This window comes from Eptesicus fuscus, chromosome 5 (assembly GCF_027574615.1).
Source record: "Eptesicus fuscus isolate TK198812 chromosome 5, DD_ASM_mEF_20220401, whole genome shotgun sequence".
Taxonomy (NCBI): Eukaryota; Metazoa; Chordata; class Mammalia; order Chiroptera; family Vespertilionidae; genus Eptesicus; species Eptesicus fuscus.
Genome location: NC_072477.1, coordinates 1689638 through 1714601, shown reverse-complemented (window position 1 = coordinate 1714601; position 24964 = coordinate 1689638). Strand labels below are relative to the sequence as shown.

Below are 24964 nucleotides of genomic sequence, written 5' to 3'. Positions count from 1 at the left end.
CTCGGTGGGTGTGAGGTCACGCTCGGTGGGTGTGAGGTCGCTCGGTGGGTGTGAGGTCACACTCAGTGGGTGTGAGGTCGCTCGGTGGATGTGAGGTCGCTCGGTGGGTGTGAGGTCACACTCGGTGGGTGTGAGGTCGCTCGGTGGGTGTGAGGTCACACTCAGTGGGTGTGAGGTCGCTCGGTGGATGTGAGGTCGCTCGGTGGGTGTGAGGTCACACTCGGTGGGTGTGAGGTCGCTCGGTGGGTGTGAGGTCACACTCAGTGGGTGTGAGGTCGCTCGGTGGGTGTGAGGTCGCTCGGTGGGTGTGAGGTCACACTCGGTGGGTGTGAGGTCGCTCGGTGGGTGTGAGGTCGCTCGGTGGGTGTGAGGTCACACTCGGTGGGTGTGAGGTCGCTCGGTGGGTGTGAGGTCACGCTCGGTGGGTGTGAGGTCGCTCGGTGGGTGTGAGGTCGCTCGGTGGGTGTGAGGTCACACTCAGTGGGTGTGAGGTCGCTCGGTGGGTGTGAGGTCGCTCAGTGGGTGTGAGGTTACGCTCGGTGGGTGTGAGGTCGCTCGGTGGGTGTGAGGTCACACTCAGTGGGTGTGAGGTCGCTCGGTGGGTGTGCGGTCACGCTCGGTGGGTGTGCGGTCACGCTCGGTGGGTGTGAGGTCACGCTCGGTGGGTGTGAGGTCACGCTCGGGGGGTGTGAGGTCACGCTCGGTGGGTGTGAGGTCGCTCGGTGGGTGTGAGGTCACGCTCGGTGGGTGTGAGGTCGCTCGGTGGGTATGAGGTCACACTCAGTGGGTGTGAGGTCGCTCGGTGGGTGTGAGGTCGCTCGGTGGGTGTGAGGTCACGCTCGGTGGGTGTGAGGTCACGCTCGGGGGGTGTGAGGTCACGCTCGGTGGGTGTGAGGTCGCTCGGTGGGTGTGAGGTCACACTCGGTGGGTGTGAGGTCACTCGGTGGGTGTGAGGTCACACTCGGTGGGTGTGAGGTCGCTCAGTGGGTGTGAGGTTACGCTCGGTGGGTGTGAGGTCGCTCGGTGGGTGTGAGGTCACGCTCGGTGGGTGTGAGGTCACACTCGGTGGGTGTGAGGTCGCTCGGTGGGTGTGAGGTCGCTCGGTGGGTGTGACTGCATCACGTAAAGCACATTAGAGTAAGCTGGGGACGCGGCGTGAGGAGAAGGGGTTCCGTGATGCCTGCTCTTTAGGTGTGCACTCGCACACGCGTGACAGATGGGTGCATGTAAGGATGTGTTTCCCGGCCAGAGTGTGAAAGGCTCTCTGGTACGAGGTTTATTCACGTTCAGTAAACCTCTAGAGAGCGCCCCATCCATTCTGAGACGCACGGCTGCCCGTTGCTCCCGGTCAAATCCTGGGGGCGGCGCTGGGAGGGGGGGCGGCGCTGGGAGGGGGGGCGGGGATCTCGTTGGCTGGGTGAGGGGATGTTTCCTCGGAATTCCTCCCAGTGAGCTCAGCACACCTGCATTGTGAAAGCTGAACTGTGGTTAATATTAAATCGCATTTTGTCCGCTGAATGGGAGCATTCCTTTTTCAGGTTTCCTTGCTGCAGAATGAAAGTGTGGAGAAAAACAAGAGCATACAAAGCTTACACAATCAGATATGCAGCTTTGAAATTGAAATCGAGAGACAAAAGGAAATGCTGCGAAATAATGAATCCAAAATACTGCACTTACAGGTAAGAGGCGTCACGTGGCTGGGGGGAGGGGGGAGGGGGGGGACGGAGGGAGGGGGGGGGAGGGGGAGGGGAGAGGGAGGGTCCCAGGACAGGTCTGAGCGAGAGCCCTGCAGGCTGGAGGCAGCGTCCCCTTGCTCCTGGCCCAGCGGCCCAGCCCGGCTCCTCCCTCCTCTCCGGAGAGCAAACACCACCCGTCCCTGTGCCTTTGGCCCGCTCTGGGTGCAACGAGACTCACAGCCCGGGACTGAGGGGCTAGTTCTGTTATCACTGAGGGTTTCTTGTCCCTCGGTGGCTGTGTGTCAAGGTCCCCTCCCCAGTGAAGTGACGGCGAACCCTCGTTCCGCGTTTCCCGTGCTTCAGGCCCACTCGCTCGACGCCCCTTGGGCCCAGAGCACAGCACCGCCCTTCGCTGCGGGGGAGGCAGCCGTGGGGCTGGGCCTGGTCCGACATGACCCTCACCTGCTGCCAGCTCGCTCTCCGAGGCCCTTGTCCGTGGGCCGTCCTGGCAGCCGCTGTCCGCACAGTGCGGCTCGCGCGGTGCGTGCGTCACAGACCCCCGTGCCCGGCCACGCGGCTCCTCGGCGCTCGGCGCGCCCGCTCCCCGGCCTCACCCGGGAGGGAGGCTCCAGGGCTCAGCACGGTCTCGGGGAACGCCTTGGCGCCCGCTTCAGTGCTGGAGGCTGCCGGCCCGTCCTCGGGCCCTGCGCAGGGGCTCAGTCAGCTCTGTCCGGAGGCGGGAAAGGCACGCCGGAGGGCTGACCGCCTTAGGAAAGGGGCAGGCTCTCCGTGCTGGAGAGCCGAAAGGTACTGCGGCCCGTACACCACCAGCGAGCCTCCTGCGGAAAGCCCCTGGTGTCGTTTTGTGTTTTAATCTTCACCCGAGGGTATTTTTAGAGAGAGTGGAAGTTGGGGGGGGGGGGGGTGGGAAGAGAGAGAGAAACATCGATGTGAGAGAAACACACTGATGGGTTGTCTCCCGCATGTGCCCTGACCTGGGGATCCAGCCTGCAAGCTAGACACATACCCTCGACCCGGGTATCGAACCGGAGACCCTCCTGTGCACAGGCCAGTGCTCTAACCATTGACCCACCTGACCAGGGCCCTCACCTGCCTGGGGCGCAGGACGAGCCATTTGTGGTGAACCTGCTGTATTTGACCTGGGCTCAGGGGCGCGTGGAAAGGCTGAGGAAGTTACCACTGGTTAAAAACATCAACAGCACAGGAAAGATGGACAGGTAGTGGGTTCACGTATAACCAAGACGTGGGAATCTGATGACGAGGTCATAGTCGCCCTCGTTGGAAGCCTCCGAATTCTCTCTGCATTCACTTCCTCCTCTTTCGGTGAGAAAAGTTGGAATTTAACGTCCTTTTCTGTAGAGCTTAATCGTTCCACCGTGAGTTATATTTTAAAACTTCTGTGATTTCATAAGCCCATGAGAGCTAAGGAAGGCGGAGCCAGGTTGCGGGGTGGCAGGGTGAAGTGCACAGCGGCAGCCGCGCAGTAACGAGGAGGCTCGGCTCGGCTCACTGGTGTCCTTCTCCAGAGAGGACCTGGGGACAGGCTGAATTTAAACGGGGCTCCCGCCGGCTGGATCTGGGCTCCCCAAAGGTTCACGGGGAGTCCAGCCAGAAGTGGGTGCAGTGGATCGCTGGTCCCACTGGGGGTTGCCGCGTCCAGAGGAGAGAGATTCTGTCCGTCTGTAGACGCGGACTTCTGAGCCCCTTGGGCTGCGCGAAGGCTGTGTCTGTCCGCCAGGCGCTTCCTCCGCCGCCCTGCAGGCCCCCCTCCAGCCGAGCCTGGCGCACGCACCTGCCGTTACTTCCTTCCTCACTCAGACCCCCCCCCCCCCCACAGCTGCCCCAAGAAGTTGGTCTTAAACGCCGTGCTGTGGCCAGAAACCCTTCATGACCGGCCACTCTGTCCACAGCACAGAAATGGGTCGTCGCCCCACCCACCTTCATGACTCTGGCTCCTCCTCAGACACCTCGGGTACCCAGGTGTCAGTGCCACCTCCTCCAGGAAGCCTGGCCGACCCCCCCCCCTTTTCACTGTCCCACAGCCCCGGGCCTCGGGCCCCGGCGATGGCAGGTGTCGCGTTCTGTGTGGTCTCCTTCCTGGTCTGACCCTCCAGTGGACCCTGGCGTCCCGAAGGCAGCGGCAGCGCATCTGAGCAGCGGGTTCCCATGGACGGGTGCAGTCAGGCGATCAGGGATGGAAGGGAAGAGTGTGTTCGCTTAATATTTGACTTTTTAAAGAACCTTTTCCTTAACTAGAAAGACAGCCTGGGTATACTTTCAGGCCCACGGCCCGTTGTCAGGAGGGTCTGGGAGGACCCATGGCTCTGGCAGTGGCGGGTCTGGGCCAGGCGGGAGCCGTGTCCAGCCCATGAGCACCATCGCGGTGCCGACAGGCGTGTGCAGGTGACAACGGCCCGCCGCTGGCCCCGAAGAGCCGTGAGAGAACGGAGCGGGTGCGCTGCAGGCAGGCCTCGCTCGGGACCCACGTGGTGTGCGGCCGCGGTCTCTCTCGGCTCCTGAATTCGTGTTCCCGAAAGCCCCTCGCCTGCCCTGAGATTTATTCTGGAAACTGCAGCGGCGGGCGGAGCCTGCCCCTCGGGAAGGGAGCCGCCTGAGCTGGCTTCTCGGGGAAAGCTCGGCCTAGACCGGCCGCTGCCTCAGGCAGTGCTGCTCGGACAGGCGACGGTCACTGCAAAGGGCGAGGGCCCTCGCTGTGGCACGCCCCATACAGACTTGGGGTGAGCCTTGTCTGTGTGCCCGTGTGCCGTGAGCGTGCCCGTGTCCCGGAGCCGGGGCCTTGTCCGAACGGGAGCTCGTTGTTCAGACACCACCGTTCCGTCCCGAGGTGCCCACGTGCCCACAGGCTGCTGTCCCAGGCACCGCCCCGTGGGGGTGGGGGGAGCAGGAGGCGCCACGAGACATGCATGGGGGCGTGTCCTGGGCCAGGCTCCTGGCTCCCGCTGAGCATCACTCACGCCGGCCAGTCACTGCGGGTCTCTGTGCAGCCCTGGGAGCCTAGCCCGTCACCTCCGCAGGGAGGGTGCAGGAGCTGTTGCAGGCACCTCGGGTGTGAGGCTCGCTAGTGTGAGGAGGGCTGTGCCAGAAAGCAGACTCGGGGAGCCGAGGAAACGCGCCCACAGCCACACGCCTTTAGAGTAAAAGTGACGCCGCTTAGGAGGAGGTGTCCTTTGGCGAAATCATCTTTCCTTTTTAAACACCAGCCCCTACCAGGCTTTCTTGGAAAGAAGAGGAAGAATAACACTGCTTTTACCCCAAAAAAGTAAGACGTGTTTGTTCCTTCGGGGTTAGTAACAGCCCCCAAAGGTGCTGAAACTTAGTGTTTAAAAATAGGCTTTCAAAAGGGGAAGTGAACTTGGCCCTCTCCCCCCCGCCCCCCAGTTTAATGGGGCACATTACCCAGCCTCCAGGAGCTGTGTGTCAAAAATGCAAATTCTTTTTAGAAGTGAAAACACTGTAGGTCAGGGGCCATTGGCCTCACCAGTGGGCATGCCGTCCTTTGGCTGGAGTGCAGGTCTCGCTCTTCCAGTCCCCTGGAGATGGAGATGGCCTGTGTTTCTGGAAGGAACGGTTTTCTGAATTTTCTAAATTAAAATAGCAGAGCCCGGCCCACATGGCTCAGTCGGTGAGCATTGACCTGTGGACCAGGGGGTCACGGTTCAGTTCCCGGTCAGGGCACAGGCCCAAGTTGTGGGCTTGATCCCCAGGGTGGGGCGTGCAGGAGGCAGCCGATCAGTGACTCTCTCTCATCATTGATGTTTATCTCTCTCTTTCTCCCTTCTTCTCTGAAATCAATAAAAATGTTTTTTTTAAGTTAAAATACCACAAAGTCAGGCCTCGCTGTGGATAGCGCGTGGGACCAGCAGTGTGGTGTTCTGTGGCGGAGGGCGTGGGGCGTTGAGCAGGGAGAGCGGCGGAAGCACCCCCCCCCCGGCCTCCATTACCCCCCCCCGGCCTCCATTACCCCCCCCCGGCCTCCATTACCCCCCCCGGCCTCCATTACCCCCCCCGGCCTCCATTACCCCCCCGGCCTCCATTACCCCCCCCCGGCCTCCATTACCCCCCCCCCGGCCTCTATTACCCCCCCTCCGGCCTCCATTACCCCCCCCGGCCTCCATTACCCCCCCACCGGCCTCCATTACCCCCCCGGCCCCCATTACCCCCCCCCGGCCTCCATTACCCCCCCCCCCGGCCTCCATTACCCCAGCCCTGGCCCAGGCAGCCAGGGAGGAGGCCACATTGGCCCCTGCTGACGGCTCGAGAGCCTTTCGGGACAGGCCTTCCGACAGGGCCAGTGGTGTCACTTCAGCATCCTCAACCTGAGACCCCCCAGGACGGAGGGACGTGAGCCCCCTGCCCTGCCGTCGGCGCGTGAGGCCTCTGTGCCGAGCTCGGTCCCCTCCTCTGGGAACGTGGACCCTCGTCGCTCACGTCCCCCGTGGGCAGGTGCGGGCTGCCCTGGCCGTGAGCTGGCCGCTCCGCTCCTGACCAGCCGCTCCAGAGAGCGCTAACTGCGTTTGCCTTTGTGATGCTTTTGGTTTGGAAGCGAGTCATCGACAGCCAAGCAGAGAAACTGAAAGAGCTCGACAAGGAGATCCGCCCCTTCCGGCAGAACTGGGAGGAAGCAGACAGCATGAAGAGCAGCGTGGAGTCCCTGCAGAACCGCGTCACCGAGCTGGAGAGCGTGGACAAAAGCTCAGGGCAGGCGGCCCGCAACACAGGTGAGCGCCGGCGGGCGGGCGGGCGGTCCGTGTCTGAGAGGGACTGGGCGGGCGCGTCGCAGACTCCTGCGACCCTGGCACGTGTGTGGCTCCAACGCGAGGGGTAGGCGGTCCCCTCGGCACGTGGGCCCCGGACGTCCCGGTGACAGGTGCAGCGTGTGCCAGGCGGCAGGCCTGCTGAGGTGCCTTGGGCTGAAAGAAATGGGTCCCACAGACTTGTCCCCTCCGTGCGAGGCCAGCGGGCAGATGCCAGGTGGAGGGCAAGGCCTGCCAGGCAGGTGCCACTTGGGGGTGAGGGGCAGGCGAGGCCCACGTGTCAGCTGGCGGTTCTGGGCCTGTGACTCGGGGGCTGGATGAGTGTTCGGAGTGTTGGCATGAAATGACCGATGGTGAGAGGAACGTGAGGTTGGACTAAGCTGCACGAGGACTTGAGGTGGGAGAGGAGCCACTGGAACTCGGCACAGACGACCCCGAGCCTTGGGCCGGAAGGACCAGGGCGCCCTCCCTGCCCCCAGCAGCTCCCTGACGTGGATGCTGCAGAGGTGCCCGGGGACCCCAGGCTGGTGCATCTCAGCAGCTCTCCCCGTGGGTGTGTGGGTCCGAGCCTGTGTCGGGACAGCTGTGTGGGTTGGTCCTCCGCCCGCCAGGACCCTCGGCCGTTTCTCAGTGTTTAGTGCAGACACTGGGGAGGGTCGGCCTCTCCCTCTCTGACCCGCTGACACCCTCACCCTCTGACCCCTGTCCGCCCGCCAGGCCTGCTGGAGTCCCAGCTGAGCCGGCACGACCAGATGCTGAGCGTCCACGACATCCGCCTGGCCGACATGGACCTGCGCTTCCAGGTGCTGGAGACCGCCAGCTACAACGGCGTGCTCATCTGGAAGATCCGGGACTACAAGCGGCGGAAGCAGGAGGCCGTCATGGGGAAGACGCTGTCCCTGTACAGCCAGCCCTTCTACACCGGCTACTTCGGCTACAAGATGTGCGCCCGGGTCTACCTGAACGGCGACGGCATGGGCAAGGGCACGCACCTGTCGCTCTTCTTCGTCATCATGCGCGGAGAGTACGACGCTCTGCTGCCCTGGCCCTTCAAGCAGAAGGTGACGCTCATGCTCATGGACCAGGGCTCCTCACGGCGCCACTTGGGGGATGCGTTCAAGCCGGACCCCAACAGCAGCAGCTTCAAGAAGCCCACCGGGGAGATGAACATCGCCTCCGGCTGCCCGGTCTTCGTGGCACAGACTGTGCTGGAGAACGGGACGTATATCAAAGATGACACCATTTTTATCAAAGTCATAGTGGACACTTCGGATCTGCCTGACCCCTGACAGCCGCGGGGGCGGATTGAGCAGAAGGCACCTCCTCGGGGGTTGGAGCCACTGTCTCCACCGGAGTCCTCACGCTCAGTGAGGACCTTGTGGAGCGGCCAGTGCAGGAGGCGGCTGCGGCCGGCGGGAGGAGCCAGCCGGGGACGCTTTCCATAGACTAGCAACACTTCACGGAAGACTTCTGTATCCTGCGGCGAGGAACGCTGCTGTCGGAGAAGGTTCCATTTCCATTTTTAAAGGTCTCATTCATTAAGGTGGAAAACTCATAGGCTAAGAAAAGAAAACCACGTGTTCTTCCTGAAACTTGAACACACAAAGACACACCCACCACATGCATACACACCTGGGCTAGCTGGACATGTCAGCATGTTAAGTAAAAGAAGAGTTTATGAAATAATAATGCAGTTCTGATATATTCGTTCTAAACCTCAAGAGTGCAATCTTGTTTCAAATACAGCATATTGTCTATTTTTAAGGCCTCATCTGGTCTCTGTTTTAATAATTTGTTTGTCAGAAGACCCTGAAGTCACCTCGGTCTTTTCTGGAAGTCTCTAAATTCAGAATCATTTTTTAATTTAAAGTTCTAAGATAATGGTTACTGCAGACATTTTATTTTAAAACGTTGATAGACTTATATTTCTTGGAAGAAAATGTAAACTATCCAACACTGGTTATCACTTGTGATAGGAAAGAGAATATTCAATCTGTGTTATTTCTCGTTAGAAATGTAAACCTTCAATATCTGTCGTAGTCAATGACACTACTTCAAATTATTACGAAAGGAAATTGCTCATGGATGCTGTGCATCATTTCAGATTTATAATTGTTTTCACCCTAAAATAGGGCATTAGTTGAACTTCGGAGTTCTGAACAAAGTCCTGCAGGCTTTAAATTGTGCCCACGAGTTCCGACGGTCCGATCGCCGACAGCGCCGGCCTGGCGTCCAGCGCCGGGTGAGCGGGTGCCGTGTGCTGAAGGCGGCCCCGGCGGTGTCCCTCCATCCGTCATGCTGCTGCGCTCCGTTCCGGCCTCCGGAAGTGACATCTTTGCGTAGAGGTGGTGGCAGCCTGTACCTGTGCCTTACCGTGCACGCTGCTTCCCGACCCGGCTCTGTGCTCTGTGATTCTAGGGAGTGACCGTGCGTCCAGGCTCCGCGACCACTAGCTCTCTCGCCGGCCCCGGCAGCTCCGCGCCTGCTGGGCAGCCGGCTCCATCTCGGCTCCCGGGGCCCCACTGCTCAGTTACCCCTGATTGTCACAGACCCCAGATCTCTAGGCCCAAAGGTGAGCCACCTGGTCCGGGCACAGGCGTGGGCCCTCGAGCATTCCAGAGACCGCCGTTCTGGGGCCTGCCGGGCCGACCCCGGGCCTCCGGGACCGCTGCCCGCGGGAGGGTGGCCTGGGGCCCCGGGCCCGGCCTGCGCCCGCCCCACCGGCATTTCTCCACTCACTGTTTACCTTCTCTCAATGGTCCAACTGTGACGAGCAGCCGAGCCCTGCCTCCCTCCGCTATGCAGCACGCTCCACGGGTGCTAACTGACGGGTGCTACACGTGACGGGTGCTTCCCAGGCCCAACCAGCGCGACCCACCGCCTGCGTGCCGCTTACCCGAAAGCCGCCCCCTCCACCAGCCGGCGCTCAGACTGCCCGCCCGCCTGGCCCCGCGGCTGCGCAGGCGGCGGGGCTGGGGCCGGGCCGCCGTGTCTCTGGTGCTCTGTCCGCCTGGGTGTGCCTTCGCCGGGGCCTGTGGAAGCGCCCTCCCCCGCACACCTGCTCCGGGCGCCCGTAGTGACCTCTTGGGTTCCGAGCACCCACCAGGCCCCAGTTAAAACGCTCAGCCTCGTCTCCGCCCTCCTCCACGCCCAGGGCGCTGTGCGGCGAGGCAGCGTCCCCACTCACAGAGGAGGGACTCCCTGCCTGGCCTCCGGTGGCCCCAGGTCAGGGGGACGGCAGGACTCCTGGGACCCCCCCCCTCACTAACAAATTTAGAATAAGCACCACCTCGGTCCCGTCAAAAAGAAAAACAGAACTTCCTTTCCCCTCCTCCCCGGGTGGAGAGCTGTTGGGGATGGGCTGCTGGGAAGCACGCCCGGTGGGGATGTGCCCTGGGGGGGCCACAGCCCCCACCTCCAGGAGCCCCGAGGACATGGCTGGGAAGAGGCTGGCATGGCGAGAGCGTCATCCTGTGGCCACTGCTGTGTGCCCATCTCCCCTGCGTGTGCTGGTGGGGGGCAGCCGCCTGCTGCCTGCTCCTCGCGGCCCCCCACTGTCCCAGCAACAAGGGAGGGTGTCCGGCGTGCTGTGCCCGGTGCGCGTCCCCCTTTATTGAAAGTGCAGACCCCACACGGCTTTCCTGCCAGCCTCGCGCGTGCCGGCCGCCGTCTGGGGCCCGGGCCCGTGTCCCTGAGGGTCGGCCCGGCCGCAGCCCCTGCCTGGGCCTTTGCTGTAAGCAGGCTTTCCCGTCCCCAGAGGCCACGCTGGCAGCAGAGCCGGGATGGAAGGTCTCAGGCCTGTCGGAGGAGAGCTGGCGCTGACCCTGGGCGCAGCTCGGTGCGCACTCACTGCCGAGGACCTGAGGGCATCGCGGGGCATCATGACGGCTGCTGTCAGGGCCCAGGGCCCAGCTCCGCAGCCCCCCACGTGGGAACAGCTGGGAGCACGGGAAGCTTTTGGCCCCGCAGCTCCTTCCTGCCCTGTGACCTCGGGGCTGTGGTGGGACAGCTGCCTCCCCGCACCGCCCCCCCTTCCGCTGCCCTGAGTTCCCATCATAGCAGAGCAAATGCCCCAGGGCTTCCCTAAGCCTGCGGCCCACCTTGGGGACCCCAGGGAATACCTGCCTGTCTCCAGGGTCCTCAGCCGCCCGGGGTCGGGGCCCATGCCCCATCAGCAGCAGCGCCCACTCATTCTGGGTGGTGTCGGGGTCCCCCATGGCCGGCCCAGCAACCTGTAGCCGAGGGGCATCGTTAGCAGAAGAAAGGGGGTCTGGACAGACCCTTAAACAGTGGGGTCCCCAGGTGGGTCGTCCCATGGTCGGGTCAGAGGATGTGGGGAGATAGGGAGGACCCCCCCTCGCACCCTGGGGTCCAGGCCCACAGCCCGTCCTGCAACACAAGGAGTGAGGCCCACGCTGCCCTCCTGTGGCCGTCGCAGACGGTCCGGCCCAGCACCGCCGCTGTCTCCCCGGGCGGGCGGGCGGGCGGGAGCTCCCGCCTCCCCCCAAAGCGCCCCTCTGCTGGGGGCCGGGCAGAGCTGACCTGGGGCTGCAGAGGTGAGCGGGCTCCAGTGGCCGTCTGCTGTGTGAGCGCTGGTGACGGGGGCGGGGTCTGCCACCCAAAGCCACTCCTCAGCCATGACCACGGTTCTGTCTCCCGTTGGCCGGCCTGGTCGTCGTGGTTCCTGCAAAGTGGAATGTGGCCGCCAGGCCCAGCCCAGAGGAGGCGCCAGCGTGGGCAGGTGACCTGGTCACTCCTGCGTCCGGGCAGTGCTGGTGGTCACCAGGGAGCCCGGCCCGTGGGGGGGCAGGGAGGCGAGGCCCAGAGGCATCGTGGGAGCGGCGCCGCTGCCTGGGGGGCTGAGCTGTGCTTGCGTTTCATTCTCCGCTGCCGCCATGTCCATGTCCTGTGCCCGCGCCCAGGGGCGAGGCGGGCGTCGGTCTGCGCTGCCCCTGCCGCCGCGGCGGGTGGTTTAGAACTCGGTCCCGTCGACAGGCCCGATGGCCTCCAGCAGCCGGCGCGGCGACCGGTTGGCGCACACAGCAGCGCGGGCTCCCTCTGAGCGTTCTCCGCGGGGACATCTCTGACCGAGGACGCGTGTGAGCCCCTGCGCACGGCGGGAGGCTTCGGTCACGGCTTCCTCCCGTGGCTCACTCTTCAGTTCTTGCCCCAAAGACCAAAGAAGGCCCATCTCCTATGTGACTGTACCTGATCGGCCTGTTTCCCCAACGCCGTGGGGTGACGCTCGCCGCGAGGCCTCCCGACTGCACGTGAGTGTGACGACCAGTGGTTCACGTCCGTGTTTCCAGCTCTTCTAAGAAAACAACAACAAAGACCGTGTGAGTTATTGCTCAGCAATAATCATATGAGTTCGTACCACGCCTGGTTTTCTCATAGCATTATTATGTTTTCTATTTTTGTTTACTGTATCTTGCGTGTGGTTTTATTTGGTATTTATTTGTGTTTGGAGGTCTTGCGATGTCTTTGTGTTCCTGATGCTAATAACTGAAGTTTGTACGAGGATAGAATGCAAACCTGAAATGCTCAACTGTCATTAGAGGAAAATAAACCTGACGAAGGACTCCGTTTCTCCATCGCCCTGTCTCGCACGTGTCGGGAGCGGCCGCCTGGCGCGACCCCGGGCGGGGCGGGGCTCATGCGGGACGTGGGCCCACACTTGGTGCAATGCTCTCCTGTCACCACCTTGAAATTCTTAACTTTTGAGAACGGGGTCCTGGGTGCTCACTGTGCCCCGACCCTGCAGGCTGAGTAGCCAGCCCTCCCTGTGGCCACCTGGCTGTCCCTGCAAGTGATGGCTCTGACCTGGAGCCCAGGGCTGGCCCTGCCCCAGGGCCCACTCGGCTGTGGGAGTCCAGGCTTCCTGAGCCTCAGTCTCCTCCCGTCAGGCGGGAGGGCAGTGCCTGCCTCCCCTTGAAACCGAGTGGTTGTTAGAAAGCACCCCAGCCTGACCTGGGGGGGCGGGGCGGGCGGGAGTGTTGAGTCTGCGCCCACGCACCCCGCCCCAGCTCGGCGCCCACATAGCCGGTCTCACGTTTCTCTAGGTGCCCCTGTGTGTGTGTGTGTGTGTGTGTGCGCGTGTGTGTGTGCGTGTGTGTGTGCGCGCGCGTGCACGGACATGTGGCCCTGCAGGAGGAGCCTGCATCTGCCTTGAGCTCCCCCAAATTGTCGAGTGTGGGGGCTGCTTTCAGGCCTGGCACTAAGGCCCCGGAGCCGCCCACCCTCCCACCACCCTGCTCCTCCAGTGTCCCCACTGCAGCCCACTCGCCGCTGGCGTGCCCTGCTCACCCCTTCTCCACGTCTCCATGTGGGGCCCAGCCTGGGAGGGGCCCAGGAACGGAGCGCCCCCAGAGGCCACTCCCGCCCAGACCTCGGCTCACCTCTGTCCAGAGGCCACCTGCTCCTGCCGTCCCTCCCCTCGCAGCCCACCCGAGAGCCCTCCCCACGCACACCCACCCCACCAGGAGCTCCTCGGAGAAGGGGGCACAGCCCGCCGGGCCCTGTCGAGGGTCCCAAGCCCACACACCCCTTATGCTCCATCCACCCTCCTGGGCAGGGACGGAGACCTGGGGTCCCACCGCAGCCTTGACCACACCAGGACGGACACCGAGCGACGCCTGGTGGCCCGAACCCGCCTGGTGCCACTGCCCAGTGTCCATGGGGTTTCCCGCACCCCCGGCGGAAGCTGGACCCTGTCCTCCCTCCTCCCGGTTGGTTTCCCTGAGTCCCACGGGACAATCAGCAACGCGGCCCAGGAAGCGGGGCCCTGAGCTGAGGGCGCCCCGGGGACTGGCCGAAGGCTGCAGCCGCTTCTGTCCCCAGAGAGAGCGGCCGTGGGTGCGGGGCGTCCAGCTCCTCCGGGCCCAGCGTCCTGCCCTCGCCGAGGGCTACCGGGCCGCTGACCAGCTCGGGCCGTGGCTTCGATCCGTGGGGTTGGCACTGGGGATGGGACAGTGGCTCTCCAGGGGGGCCATGGTCCAGGCCTGGGAGTGTCAGACGGCCTGTGGCCCTCACTGCCTCCCTCCGCTCAGAGGACAGGTGTGGCCGCTCCGTCAGGGACAGAGGTGGGGACAGATGTGGCCGCTCCATCAGGGACAGACGTGGGGGGACAGGTGTGGCCGCTCCGTCAGGGACAGACGTGGGGGGACAGGTGTGGCCGCTCCGTCAGGGACAGAGGTGGAGACAGATGTGGCCGCTCCATCAGGGACAGACGTGGGGGGACAGGTGTGGCCGCTCCGTCAGGGACAGACGTGGGGGGACAGGTGTGGCCGCTCCGTCAGGGACAGACGTGGGGACAGGTGTGGCCGCTCCGTCAGGGACAGAGGTGGGGGGACAGGTGTGGCCGCTCCGTCAGGGACAGACGTGGGGACAGGTGTGGCCGCTCCGTCAGGGACAGACGTGGGGACAGGTGTGGCCGCTCCGTCAGGGACAGACGTGGGGGGACAGGTGTGGCCGCTCCGTCAGGGACAGACGTGGGGGGACAGGGGTGGCCGCTCCATCAGGGACAGACATGGGGGGACAGGTGTGGCCGCTCCATCAGGGACAGAGGTGGGGGGACAGGTGTGGCCGCTCCATCAGGGACAGACGTGGGGACAGGTGTGGCCGCTCCGTCAGGGACAGACGTGGGGGGACAGGTGTGGCCGCTCCGTCAGGGACAGACGTGGGGGGACAGGTGTGGCCGCTCCGTCAGGGACAGACGTGGGGGGACAGGGGTGGCCGCTCCGTCAGGGACAGACGTGGGGACAGGGGTGGCCGCTCCATCAGGGACAGAGGTGGGGGGACAGGTGTGGCCGCTCCATCAGGGACAGACGTGGGGACAGGTGTGGCCGCTCCGTCAGGGACAGAGGTGGGGGGACAGGTGTGGCCGCTCCGTCAGGGACAGACGTGGGGACAGGTGTGGCCGCTCCGTCAGGGACAGACGTGGGGACAGGTGTGGCCGCTCCGTCAGGGACAGAGGTGGGGGGACAGGTGTGGCCGCTCCGTCAGGGACAGACGTGGGGACAGGTGTGGCCGCTCCGTCAGGGACAGAGGTGGGGGGACAGGTGTGGCCGCTCCATCAGGGACAGACGTGGGGGGACAGGGGTGGCCGCTCCGTCAGGGACAGACGTGGGGACAGGTGTGGCCGCTCCGTCAGGGACAGACGTGGGGACAGGTGTGGCCGCTCCGTCAGGGACAGACGTGGGGACAGGTGTGGCCGCTCCGTCAGGGACAGACGTGGGGACAGGTGGGGCCGCTCCGTCAGGGACAGAGGTGGGGACAGGTGTGGCCGCTCCGTCAGGGACAGAGGTGGGGGGACAGGTGTGGCCGCTCCGTCAGGGACAGACGTGGGGGGACAGGGGTGGCCGCTCCGTCAGGGACAGACGTGAGGACAGGTGTGGCCGCTCCGTCAGGGACAGACGTGGGGGGACAGGTGTGGCCGCTCCGTCATGGACAGACGTGGGGGGACAGGGGTGGCCGCTCCGTCAGGGACAGATGTGGGGGGACAGGTGTGGCCGCTCCGTCAGGGACAGAGGTGGGGGGACAGGTGTGGCCGCTCCGTCAGGGACAGAGGTGGGGAAAGAGCTGGGGACTTGACCGGGGCCAGATCTGTCCTCATAGAAAGAACAGGGAAAGGAGAGGGGCAGGAAGGGGGTGATTCCATGGCCCGGGGTCTGACTGGGGACCATGGCCTAGAGCAGGTCTGCCCACCCCGCCCCCAGGGCACAGGGCTGTCACTCACGGTGCCCTGATCCAGGGGAGGGCTGTGATGGCCAATCAGGACAGCAGCCCTGGGCATGTGACTGGTGCAGAGGTGAACCTCACCCAGACCTCACTGAGCCCCCCACCTCCACCCCCACCCCCGCACAGGGCCAGCCGGGCAGTGGGGCCCGGCTCCCCCAGGCTGCCTTCTCTGCCCGTGGAGAAGGCTGAGCACACAAAACCAGCACGAGGGCGGTCAAGCCCAGACAGCAAGACAAAGACAGCCCAAGCGCCTGGATCCAACCGTGCCTGAAGCAGCTGCTTGGAGGGGGCCTGGTTACTGGGAGAAACTCTTTGGGGCGTTGCATTTCCCCCATGCCACCCGAGGAAGCTGTGCTCACGTGGACCTGGGGGGCAGGGCACAGAGCGTCCCGTGGCCAGCGTGGTCCAGCCATGTTTGCCCACGTCTTTGCTTCTGGGTCGCTGCGGGGACCCTCTGCAGCCTGGGCCAGCGGGAGGCCTGCGGCCGGCCTGGCGTGGGCTCCTCTTTGGGCCACCTGCCAATTGGGACCCACCTGCAGCCTCTGCTCCGGGTATGGAGTCGCCGCCAAGACCCCGCAGCCCTGACTCCGCCTTCATCCACCCTCCACCTGTGCCCGCAGCTGTGACCTCGCCGTCATGTGGCGTTGTTCATGCTGCCTCTTCCAGGAAGCCTCCCTTGCCTGCCCAGGGGGTCTGCTGCCCTCTCTAGACAGCACAGTCCTCTGGGAATGGCCTGCCCAGCTGGGGCCAGAGTGGGCAGAGTTCCAGGTCCCGGGGCCCCACTGTTCCAGCCCTTGGAGCTCCCAGGGGGCCATGCCCTCCACTCAGTCCCCCGCCTTGCAGGCCCAGGCCTTCAGGTTGGCTGCAGCGCTCGGGCCCAGGGCTAAGTTCCCCGCGCCTCCGAGCTCTGCCCTGAGCACCCAAAGTGGGTGGTGGGAGGAGGCGGGGCGACAGCAATTTATTGGGTACAGTCCCCATCTCCTTCCCGGGGAGAAGCAAGACAAAGGACAAAACAGAGGTGACCCCCAAACAGCCCTTTGTCCCTGGCCGAGGCCAGAGGATGGAGCCTCCTGTGAGTCCCACAAACTCCAGACTGGGCCCCGCCCCTCTGTGCTCCCAGCAGGACAAAGTGCAGGGGCGAGTGCTGGCGGCTTGCTCCTTCCCAGAGGCCACGCCCCTCCCGGCTCAGAGGTGAGTGCCCAGGGCGTCGGCTCCATCCCAGGGTGCTGAGGCCCAGGCTGCAGGCGAGGGTGTGGGTGCAGGAGAGCGAGGGTCCCTCTCCCACTGGCCTCCATCCACATCCACCCCCACCGCCCTAAGCAGTACGGCCATCTGCCTCCCACATCCACACGCCACCGCCCATCGCTCCACCGACTCGCAGCCCGTCCCCTAGTAATCCGCTCACCATCATCCCGCTGTCCGCCCTCCGGGGCAGCGTGTGAAATCTGTGCACCCACCCACTCACCCCACCACCCTGTCACCCACAAACCAGCCCCCGCCCTCACCACGGTCCACGCAGATGTGCAGCACGCAGGGCATCCACCTCTCCGGGGCAGCTTAGCCATCCAGCTGACCCACCCCTCCACCATCCCGTCATCCACCCCTCCACCCCTCCACCCCTCCACCCCTCCACCATCCACCCCTCCACCCCTCCACCCCTCCACCTCTCCACCATCCACCCCTCCACCATCCACCCCTCCACCCCTCCACCCCTCCACCCCTCCACCATCCACCCCTCCACCCCTCCACCCATCCACCCCTCCACCATCCACCCCTCCACCCCTCCACCCATCCACCCCTCCACCATCCACCCCTCCACCCCTCCACCGTCCACCCCTCCACCCCTCCACCATCCACCCCTCCACCCCTCCACCGTCCACCCCTCCACCCCTCCACCCATCCACCCCTCCACCCACGTATCCCGCACTCACAGGCGCCCACTTGGCCATCCGCCATCCGCTGAATCCAACAACCACCTCCACTCTCATCCACCATCTCCCTGCTAGCCATCCTTCACAACTCATCTCAGCCCCAGTCCCCACGCATCTACCCACCATCAACCATTCATCACCATCCATCGCCTCTGCCATCCCAAACCCGTGGCCTTTCCCACCCCACCATCTCAACCAGCCACCATCCATATGCACCCACCATCCGTGACCCACGCTCCATCCACTTACAGCTTCGTTCATCTCCATCCACCATCTCCGCTCATCATCCATCCACCTCCCACCCTCATCACCCGCCTCCCCCCCTCCCACCCAGCATCCACCCCGGCACCAACCACTCACCTCCCCACGGTCCGGTCTCTGTCCACTCATTCCTTCCCTCACTCACTGTTTCCCATCCACCCATCACCCTCAGCCATCACCCTCCATCCATCACCCTCCGTCCATCACCCTCGCCACTCCCCATGCTCGCCCGGCCTGCCCTCAGCGGGGCCACAGGCCGCACCAGCTCCACCCACAGCCCCGCTGGGCGGCAGGAGGGCCCGCAGGGCCGAGTGGACACCCAGTCCCACCAGGTGGGCGGACCCGGTGCTGACCCAACCGCACCCGGACAGAGAAGGGGGACCCCAAGGTCCTTTATTCTCCCCCCAACACGCCCACCTCATAGGCAGGTGAGTCCTGACAGGCCCCAGGTCCTGGGGGCGGGCCCTCGGAGGAACCGGGACGCGGTCCAGGCGGGCCTGGAGGTGAATGTGTAACCGCCGGGCCCGCCCCGCCCGGTCACGTGGGCTCTGCGGGCAAAGTCCCGGGCGGAGCGGGCGCTGGGCGCGATGGGCGCGATGGGCGCGATGGGTGCGCTGGGCCGGCTGCTGCTGGGGCTGCAGCTCTGCGGTAAGCGGGCGGCTCGGCCGAGGGCCCGGGCCCGGGGTGGGCGGCTCCGTCCCACCGCAGCCCCGCAGGGAGGCCAGGAGCCCGGGCCAGACCCCGGGGCCGCCTCCTCCCCGCGGGGCTCCGAGCTGCCTCCGCGTCCCTGTCCCGGGCCCGGCCTCCCCTCCCCGGGGTCCGGGCTGCGTGTCTTCGGTGCCGCCGACGCCGGGAGCTGGGTGACGGCAGCTCCGCCGCGGCGGCTCCCCGCTCCCTCCCGGCCAGGCCGCCCCCGCCCTCCTGGCCCCGCCGGGTCCTCGGCTCCGGCTCCGGGCAAGACGGGGGCGGGGCGTCCCGGCGGGGGGCACGTTGGAGCGGGCTCTGCAGACACAATAGGAGTTCCTCCGAGGGCGCCGGGCGGGGTTCCCGCGGGGCCCCGTGCTGCCACCGCGCCTCCCTGGGGCCCCCCCGCGGGAAGGCCGGGGAGCACTCAGCCTCCGCCTCCCCAGCGCTGACCCGGGCCGCCTACAAAGTCTGGGTCCCCAACACCGACTTCGACGCCGCGGACAACTGGAGCGGGAACCGCACCCCCTGCGCGGGCGCCGCCGTGGAGTTCCCGGCGGACAAGGTGCCTGGGCCCCACCGGGAGGAGGCTCGGACCCGGCCCGCGCGGTCCGGGGGTGGGGCCCAGTGGGTCCGCCGCTGAGGCCGCTTCTTTTCCCCCAGATGGTGTCAGTCCTGGTGCGCGGAGGTCACAGCTTCTCGACCATGGTGAGGGGGGCGGGGCTGGGACATGGGGGGCTGGGACATGGGGGGCTGGGACATGGGGGGGTGGGACATGGGGAGCAGGGCTGGGACATGGGGGGGACATGGGGAGCAGGGCTGGGACATGGGGAGCTGGGACATGGGGAGCAGAGCTGGGACATGGGGAGTTGGGACATGGGGAGCAGAGCTGGGACATTGGGGAGCTGGGACATGGGGAGCTGGGACATGGGGGGCTGGGACATGGGGGGCTGGGACATTGGGGAGCTGGGACATGGGGGGCTGGGACATGGGGAGCTGGGACATGGGGGCAGGGCTGGGACATGGGGGGCTGGGGCTGGGACATGGGGGAGCAGGGGGGCGGGCTGCTGGGTCCTTGCAGCCTCATCGGAGGCCAGGGGTGGGAACAGTCAGGGGCTAAGGGACTGGGCGATGGCCCCAGAGTCGCCGTGGGAGGTGGAGGGACCTCCTCCACAGCCTCAGCCCCCCCCACACACACACACGCACCCCGGGTAAATGTGTCTCAGGTTGGGAGCCTCTCCCTGACCGCCTTCCTCCTGGCCCCGTGCCCCTCCCGTTTCTACCCTTTGCCCAGTTTGAGGCGGGTTTGGTACAGAAACTACCCAATTGTAGAAATTCTGTTCACTGCCAGTTTGCTAGAAAATTACTTCAAGCTGAGAGAGAGGGAAACGGGTGTGTTGTCCGCTGTGTGCGCCTTCATTGGTTGTGCCTGTGTCCCTGGCCCGGGTCAGACCACAGCCTGGCGCACTGGGGGACGCGCAAACCAACTGCGCTCCCGGCCAGAGGGTCTGCCCGCAGTGCTCACATGGACTCCGGGGTCCTCCTGCATCGATGCAGACGTGCGCTCTCGCCCCTCCGTGGTTTGGCCTGTTGGTGAGGGCCTCTGAGGCCGGCCGTCCTCGCAGACGGTCCTCGGCCCGAGGTGCCGGTGCCACTTCTTCAAACGCGCCGCGTCTGCCACACGGACTTCCCAGCACAAGGCTCTCCTGCCACCTGCTGGGCCACCGGCACACACACCGCCAGCGCCAAGTCCCAGTCTGCCTTCCCGCTTTTTTGGGGCATGAACCCTTTGAACACCATGTATTTGTATTTTTTCATGTTTCTAATGATTTTTAGAGAGAGAGGAAGGGTGAGGGAGAGAGAGAAACATCAACACCCATCCGCTGTCTCCTGCACACCCCTAGTGAGGGGCTAGCCCGCAACCTGGGCACGTGCCCTGACCCGGGAACCGAACCGGTGACCTCCCGGTACATGAGTTGACGCTCAACCACTGGGCAACACGGGCTGGGCTGAACGCCATGTGTTTTCAAAATACACGGTTGCCTTTAGTCAACTAATCCTGCATTTAGGACGCTGGCATATCTGTTCTAAGTAAATGAGCCGATACTTCTTAGCTTCGAATGTCCTTCATCTGGTTTAGGACTTGAGATCACCCTGGCCTCATAAAATGGGCTGGGCAGTTTCCACTCCTCCTTTCTGTTTTCCAGAACCATTTCTGTAAGAAGAAATCGCGAGTTTGGTATACTTTGCCTGTAAAAACAGGTGGACTGGGTATTTTGAAAACAGGAGGTCTCTGACCAACATTTTAATGTCTTCCATGCTTGCTGGCCTGTTCAAGTTCTCTGTTGGCTGTTGTGTCGATTCTGATGTTTTAAACTTTCCTAGAAATCGACAGACGTCATGTTGGTGTGAGGTTTGGGGGTCCCTTTGGTTTCTCAAGCGTCTCGCTATCCGCTCCTCCCCTTGCCACGGGAGTTCCGCAGGGCACGCCGTCCGTGGGGTCTTCCCCTCCCCCATCACATTTCAGTCCCAGCTTTTAAACGACTTAAAGAGATAATAATACGCATTACCAACGCATCTCACCCCCACCTCCCATCTCTTCACAGCTCTGGGCCCCTCCCGCTTCCCTTCCCCCAGCCTGTCGTCAGGGCAGGTCCCCGTGTTGCACCTTTCCGATGTCTTCTAGGCCTGAGGGCATTTTTATGTTCTCACATTTGAATGGGAGTTTGTCTGGATATAAAATTCTAGATGAAAAGTTCTTTTCCTATCTATACTAATAAAAGGGTAATGTGCTAATTAGACCGATGACCCTCTGGACGCAGCCGGGGCTGCGAGGAAAGCCGGGGCTTTGGGGTGCCAGAGGGAAGCCGGTGCCGGCAGCCAGGGGAAGGAAGGCCTACGCTTGCACGAATTTCACGCACCGGGCCTCTAGTGCCTCTAGGAATATATAAAACATCATTCGATTGGCTTTTTGAACCCATTGTTGTTGCTGAGAAACTGGTTTCTGAATTTTTTCTTTCCCCGTGACCTGGTCTCTCTCTGAAGCTTCCAGGGTGTCCTCTGTGTCTCTGTGCTCAGTCGCCATCCCGAGTCGGAGTGACTCTCCTTGGTTCCCGTAGGCTCTCCACGAGGCCTCTCCATCTGCTTTCTTTCTTCAAATCTGGAAAATTCACCTTCGTGTTTCTCCAAATATTCTCTCCTCCCCCACCCCTGGCATCTGAATGTTGACACTTTGACCTGGATGCTCCCGTCTCTTCTGGAGGCTGAAGGGGAGTCCGTGGGAAGGGCCTGTAGGCAGGGCGATATCCCTGAGCAGGAGCCTGTCCTGACTGGGGGGGGCGGGTTCTCTCTCAGGCCCCCTGCTGCCTTCTGGAAAGTTCCTTAGCATCAGGCCCAGGCTGCCTGGTGTTCTAAGCTGATGGAGACGCACGCTTAGCGCCCCTGTGTGTTCTTCCTTCCAAGTATCATGGCGTCCAGTTTACACTTTCCCTCTGGCTCTTGGGGGGAAACTGCTGACACCGCCCCTGCCCTGGAGGAGGGAGGCGCCGTGCCACCTGCCCCGGGCTCACCCGGGCCGTGGGCGGGGCTGCACCCTCAGGAGTGGAGGTAGTTGGCCTTGGACCTCCCATTCCCCCTCCCCGCCCAGGGGCCAGCTTCCCCGTGGGTTTCTGGGAGCAGCTGAAGAGCAGGCCCTGCCCAGCAAGTTGGGACCGGAGGCTGGGCCCTGGGCGGCAGCCCAACCCCAGGGGGGTCGGCAGGGGCAGGGGCAGGGGCAGGGTCCGGGGTCCGGAGTGGGGGGGGACAGTCAGTCCTTCGGCTCCAGGGCTTCCCGCTGCTGTTTCCTCTGACCCCTGAGGCCTGGGGTGGTGAACGGGCTGCCGCGGTGGAGCCAGGGGGACTCCAAGGCCGCCCCTGGCACCCCTCCCTCCCTCACAGGGTCCAGGGGGGCCTCTCCACTTCCCAGCACGTGGGTTCTCGGAACCCATGAGCCCTTGGCTTGTACAGTTCCTGGCTAATGTCACCCCAAACCCTCCACGCTCCCAGGCCTCAGGGTAGCTGGGCTCCTGCGCCCGCGGCCCTGCTCCCTCGGGCATCAGCGACTCCGCCAGGGGGGAGCCCCCAGGCCTGCCTCACTGGCCGCTCCGCTCCCCGGCCGTGGACACGGGGCGGGTGGGCGCCCACAGGGTCCTCTGGCGCCTGGGCCGCCACGTGTCCTTCCTCCTGCGCTTCTTGCAGCTCCTGCCTCTGGACGGGGAGCTGGTCCTGGCCTCTGGGGCGGGATTCAGCGCCGCGGACCCCAGCTCGGACCCGGACTGCGGCCCCGGTGAGGCCCCGCCCCCGCCCCCGCTGCGGCGTCTGGGGGCGGGGCCTGGGCAGAGGGCGTGGTCGCGACGGGTCGTCCCGAGTGGGAGCGGGTCTGAGTGGGGGCGGATCTCGGGGCGGGTCTGGCTGGGGACTCGGGGGCCTGCGTGCAGGGCGTGTTCCCCGCGCACCTCTGGGACGTGTCCCCCCGCGCAGGCGCCCCCGCGCGCTTCCTCGACCCCGACCGCTTCTCCTGGCACGACCCGCGCCTGTGGCGCTCGGGGGACGCGGCGCGCGGCCTCTTCGCGCTGGACGTGGAGCGCGTGCCCTGCCGCCACGATGACGTGGTCTTCCCGCCGGACTCCTCCTTCCGGGTGGGCCTCGGCCCGGGCGCCCGCGCCCTGCGCGTGGGCAGCGTCTGGGCTCTGGGCCAGGTGAGGGGCCGAGCGGGGCGGGACTCGGGGCCCCTCCCCGGGCGCCCCCACCCCTGCGGTCTGGACACGCGTGCCGAGCACTCAGCCGGGCCGCCTCCGCTGTGACCCGGCCCCGCAGAAGTTCACGCGCGACGAGGACCTGGCTGTCTTCCTGGCGTCCCGCGCCGGCCGCCTGCGCTTTCACGGGCCGGGCGCGCTGAGCGTGCGCCCCGAGGCCTGCGCCGCCCCGTCGGGCTGCGTCTGCGGCAACGCGGAGGTGAGGGCGCCCCCGGGCGGCGAGGGCCCCGCACGCGTGAGGCTGGCGCTGGGAGCCGGCCGCCGCGCCCCTCCGGCCCGCCGCAGGGCCGCCCCGCGCCCTCGCCCTCCGTGCCGAGCCGGCTTCCCGCCTCCAGGTGCAGCCGTGGGTCTGCGCGGCCCTGCTCCGGCCCTCGGGCGGCCACTGTCCCCAGGCCGCCTGCCACGACGCGCTCCGGCCCGAGGGGCAATGCTGCGCCCTCTGCGGTGAGCGCCTCTGCTCCGGCCCTGCGCGCGGGGCGGCTGGGCCACCCGTGGGCCCCGGGCGCAGCGCGGACCCCTCCCCTCCTGTTGCAGGAGCCATCGTGTCGCTGACCCACGGCCCTGCCTTTGACCTGGCGCAGTACCGGGCGCGGCTGCTGCGCGACTTCCTGGCCTTGGTAATGGGCGCCCCGCCCCTGCGCCTCGCAGCCCCGCCCGAACCTCCTCTGTCGGGGACCCTGGAGCCCCGCTCCACCTCCTCACGGGCGGCCCACGCTTCGCCCACCTGGGCGCCACTCCCCCCCCTCCCCCCCGCGTCCCCGCAGGTCCCAGGTCCCGGCCAACCCTGCGCCCCTCCCCAGCCCCAGTACCAGGCGCTGCAGGTGGCCGTGTCCAAGGTGCCGCGCCCGCCCCAGCCCCGCGAGGCCCCGGGCGCGGAGGCCGACACGGAGATCCAGGTGGTGCTGGCGGAGCCCGGGCCCGAGGCGGGCGGCGCGGGGCGGCTGGCCCGGGCCCTCCTGGCGGACGTCGCGGAGCACGGTAAGCGCGGCCCGCCCAGCCCTGTCCCCGCGCCGCCCGCCCGGGAGAGACTGAGCCCGCTCTCCGTGGCAGGGGAGGCCCTCGGGATCTTGTCGGCGACCTTCCGGGAGTCGGGCGCGCCCGTCGGGGACGGTTTGCACCGGCCGGGGTCGCGCGTGGGGCTCGCGAGCGGCTTGGCAGCTGCGCTGTTCCTGTTGCTGCTGGTGCTGCCGGCGGGGGCGCTGTTGCTGCACCGCGCGGGGAGGCTCAGGTTCGCGGGGCGGGGGCTCGGGTATGGGGGGGGGGGAGGGGGAGAGGGTTCAGGTGCGGGGGGCTCAAGGGTTCCCACCTGTAGGTGGAGGAGGCGCGACGAGACGCCCCTGGGCTTCCACAACCCGGTGTTCGACGTGGCAGGCTCCGTGGAGCAGGTGCGTGGCCGGGGGCTGGGGGTGGGCCTCCCCGTGGCCGGCTCCACGCCCGACGCCCTGACTGCGCCCCCACAGCCCCCGGTACCTGCCCCGAAGGCGTTGGCCCAGAGCACCAGCCAGAGCTGCTTCGTGAACCCGCTGTTCACTGCGACCCAGACGGACACGGACGCCTGAGGGCTGGGCGGTGCGACCTGGACCTGCCCCCGCCACGCCTCCTCCCGCCCTGCGCCCCTGGCCCCTGGCCCCTGGCCCCTGGCCGGTGTGCGGGTCACAGCCTCGGGGATGCTGACCCCGGTCAGCCACACGCGAGGCGGCTGCCAATAAAGAGATTTCCTGCACCCGCCGCCCGCTGCGTCCGCGTCCCCGCCAGGCGGGTGGGAGTGGGAGGGCCGCGGGCGCCCTCCGTGGTGGTCCTCAGAGCCGGCCACGGGCGGCCTGGCCACCGCCCAGGGCAGCGACCCACCTGCAGGCCCGAGGCTGCCTGTCGGCTGGGTGGCGCCCAGAAGTAGGCAGGTTTGCCCTGGTGCCGAGGAGCCGGGAGGGGAGGCGCTGGTGAGGGGCAGAGGGGCACCCAAGACCCGTGTCCTGCCAAGCGGCTGTGCAGGGACGGGGCGGGGTGGCTGTCGCTGCCAGGCCAGGCCTTGACCTCCCCACTCAGGGTGGCTCTGTGGACACCCCGCCCGACGAGCAGAGCAGCAG

At 65.6% G+C, this 24964-nt stretch overlaps 2 protein-coding genes across 5 annotated transcripts in view; both read left to right on the top strand.

The window, feature by feature from the left end:
- Positions 1–8243, top strand: part of TRAF3 (TNF receptor associated factor 3) — an 88456-nt gene extending 80213 nt beyond the window's left edge. For all 3 annotated transcript variants that reach the window (XM_054715720.1, XM_054715721.1, XM_054715719.1), the window contains exons 9-11: positions 1539–1679; positions 6262–6436; positions 7190–8243. In XM_054715720.1, the coding sequence (XP_054571695.1) occupies positions 1539–1679; positions 6262–6436; positions 7190–7761 (888 nt within the window). In that variant the 3' untranslated portion in view covers positions 7762–8243. The remainder of the gene's footprint in view (positions 1–1538; positions 1680–6261; positions 6437–7189) is intronic.
- Positions 8244–17995: 9752 nt separating this feature from the next.
- On the top strand, positions 17996–24603 carry AMN (amnion associated transmembrane protein). Of its 2 annotated transcripts, XM_054715431.1 has the most exons (12): positions 17996–18051; positions 18534–18652; positions 18751–18795; positions 22324–22411; positions 22606–22823; positions 22942–23079; positions 23216–23324; positions 23415–23497; positions 23681–23858; positions 23931–24108; positions 24193–24265; positions 24341–24603. In XM_054715431.1, the coding sequence occupies exons 1-12, from the start codon at positions 18000–18002 to the stop codon at positions 24437–24439; spliced, it is 1380 nt and encodes a 459-aa protein (XP_054571406.1). In that variant the 5' UTR covers positions 17996–17999; the 3' UTR covers positions 24440–24603. The 2 variants fall into 2 exon arrangements, with proteins under 2 accessions (XP_054571406.1, XP_054571407.1); XM_054715432.1 differs by lacking the exon at positions 23931–24108.
- Positions 24604–24964: the final 361 nt, after the last annotated feature.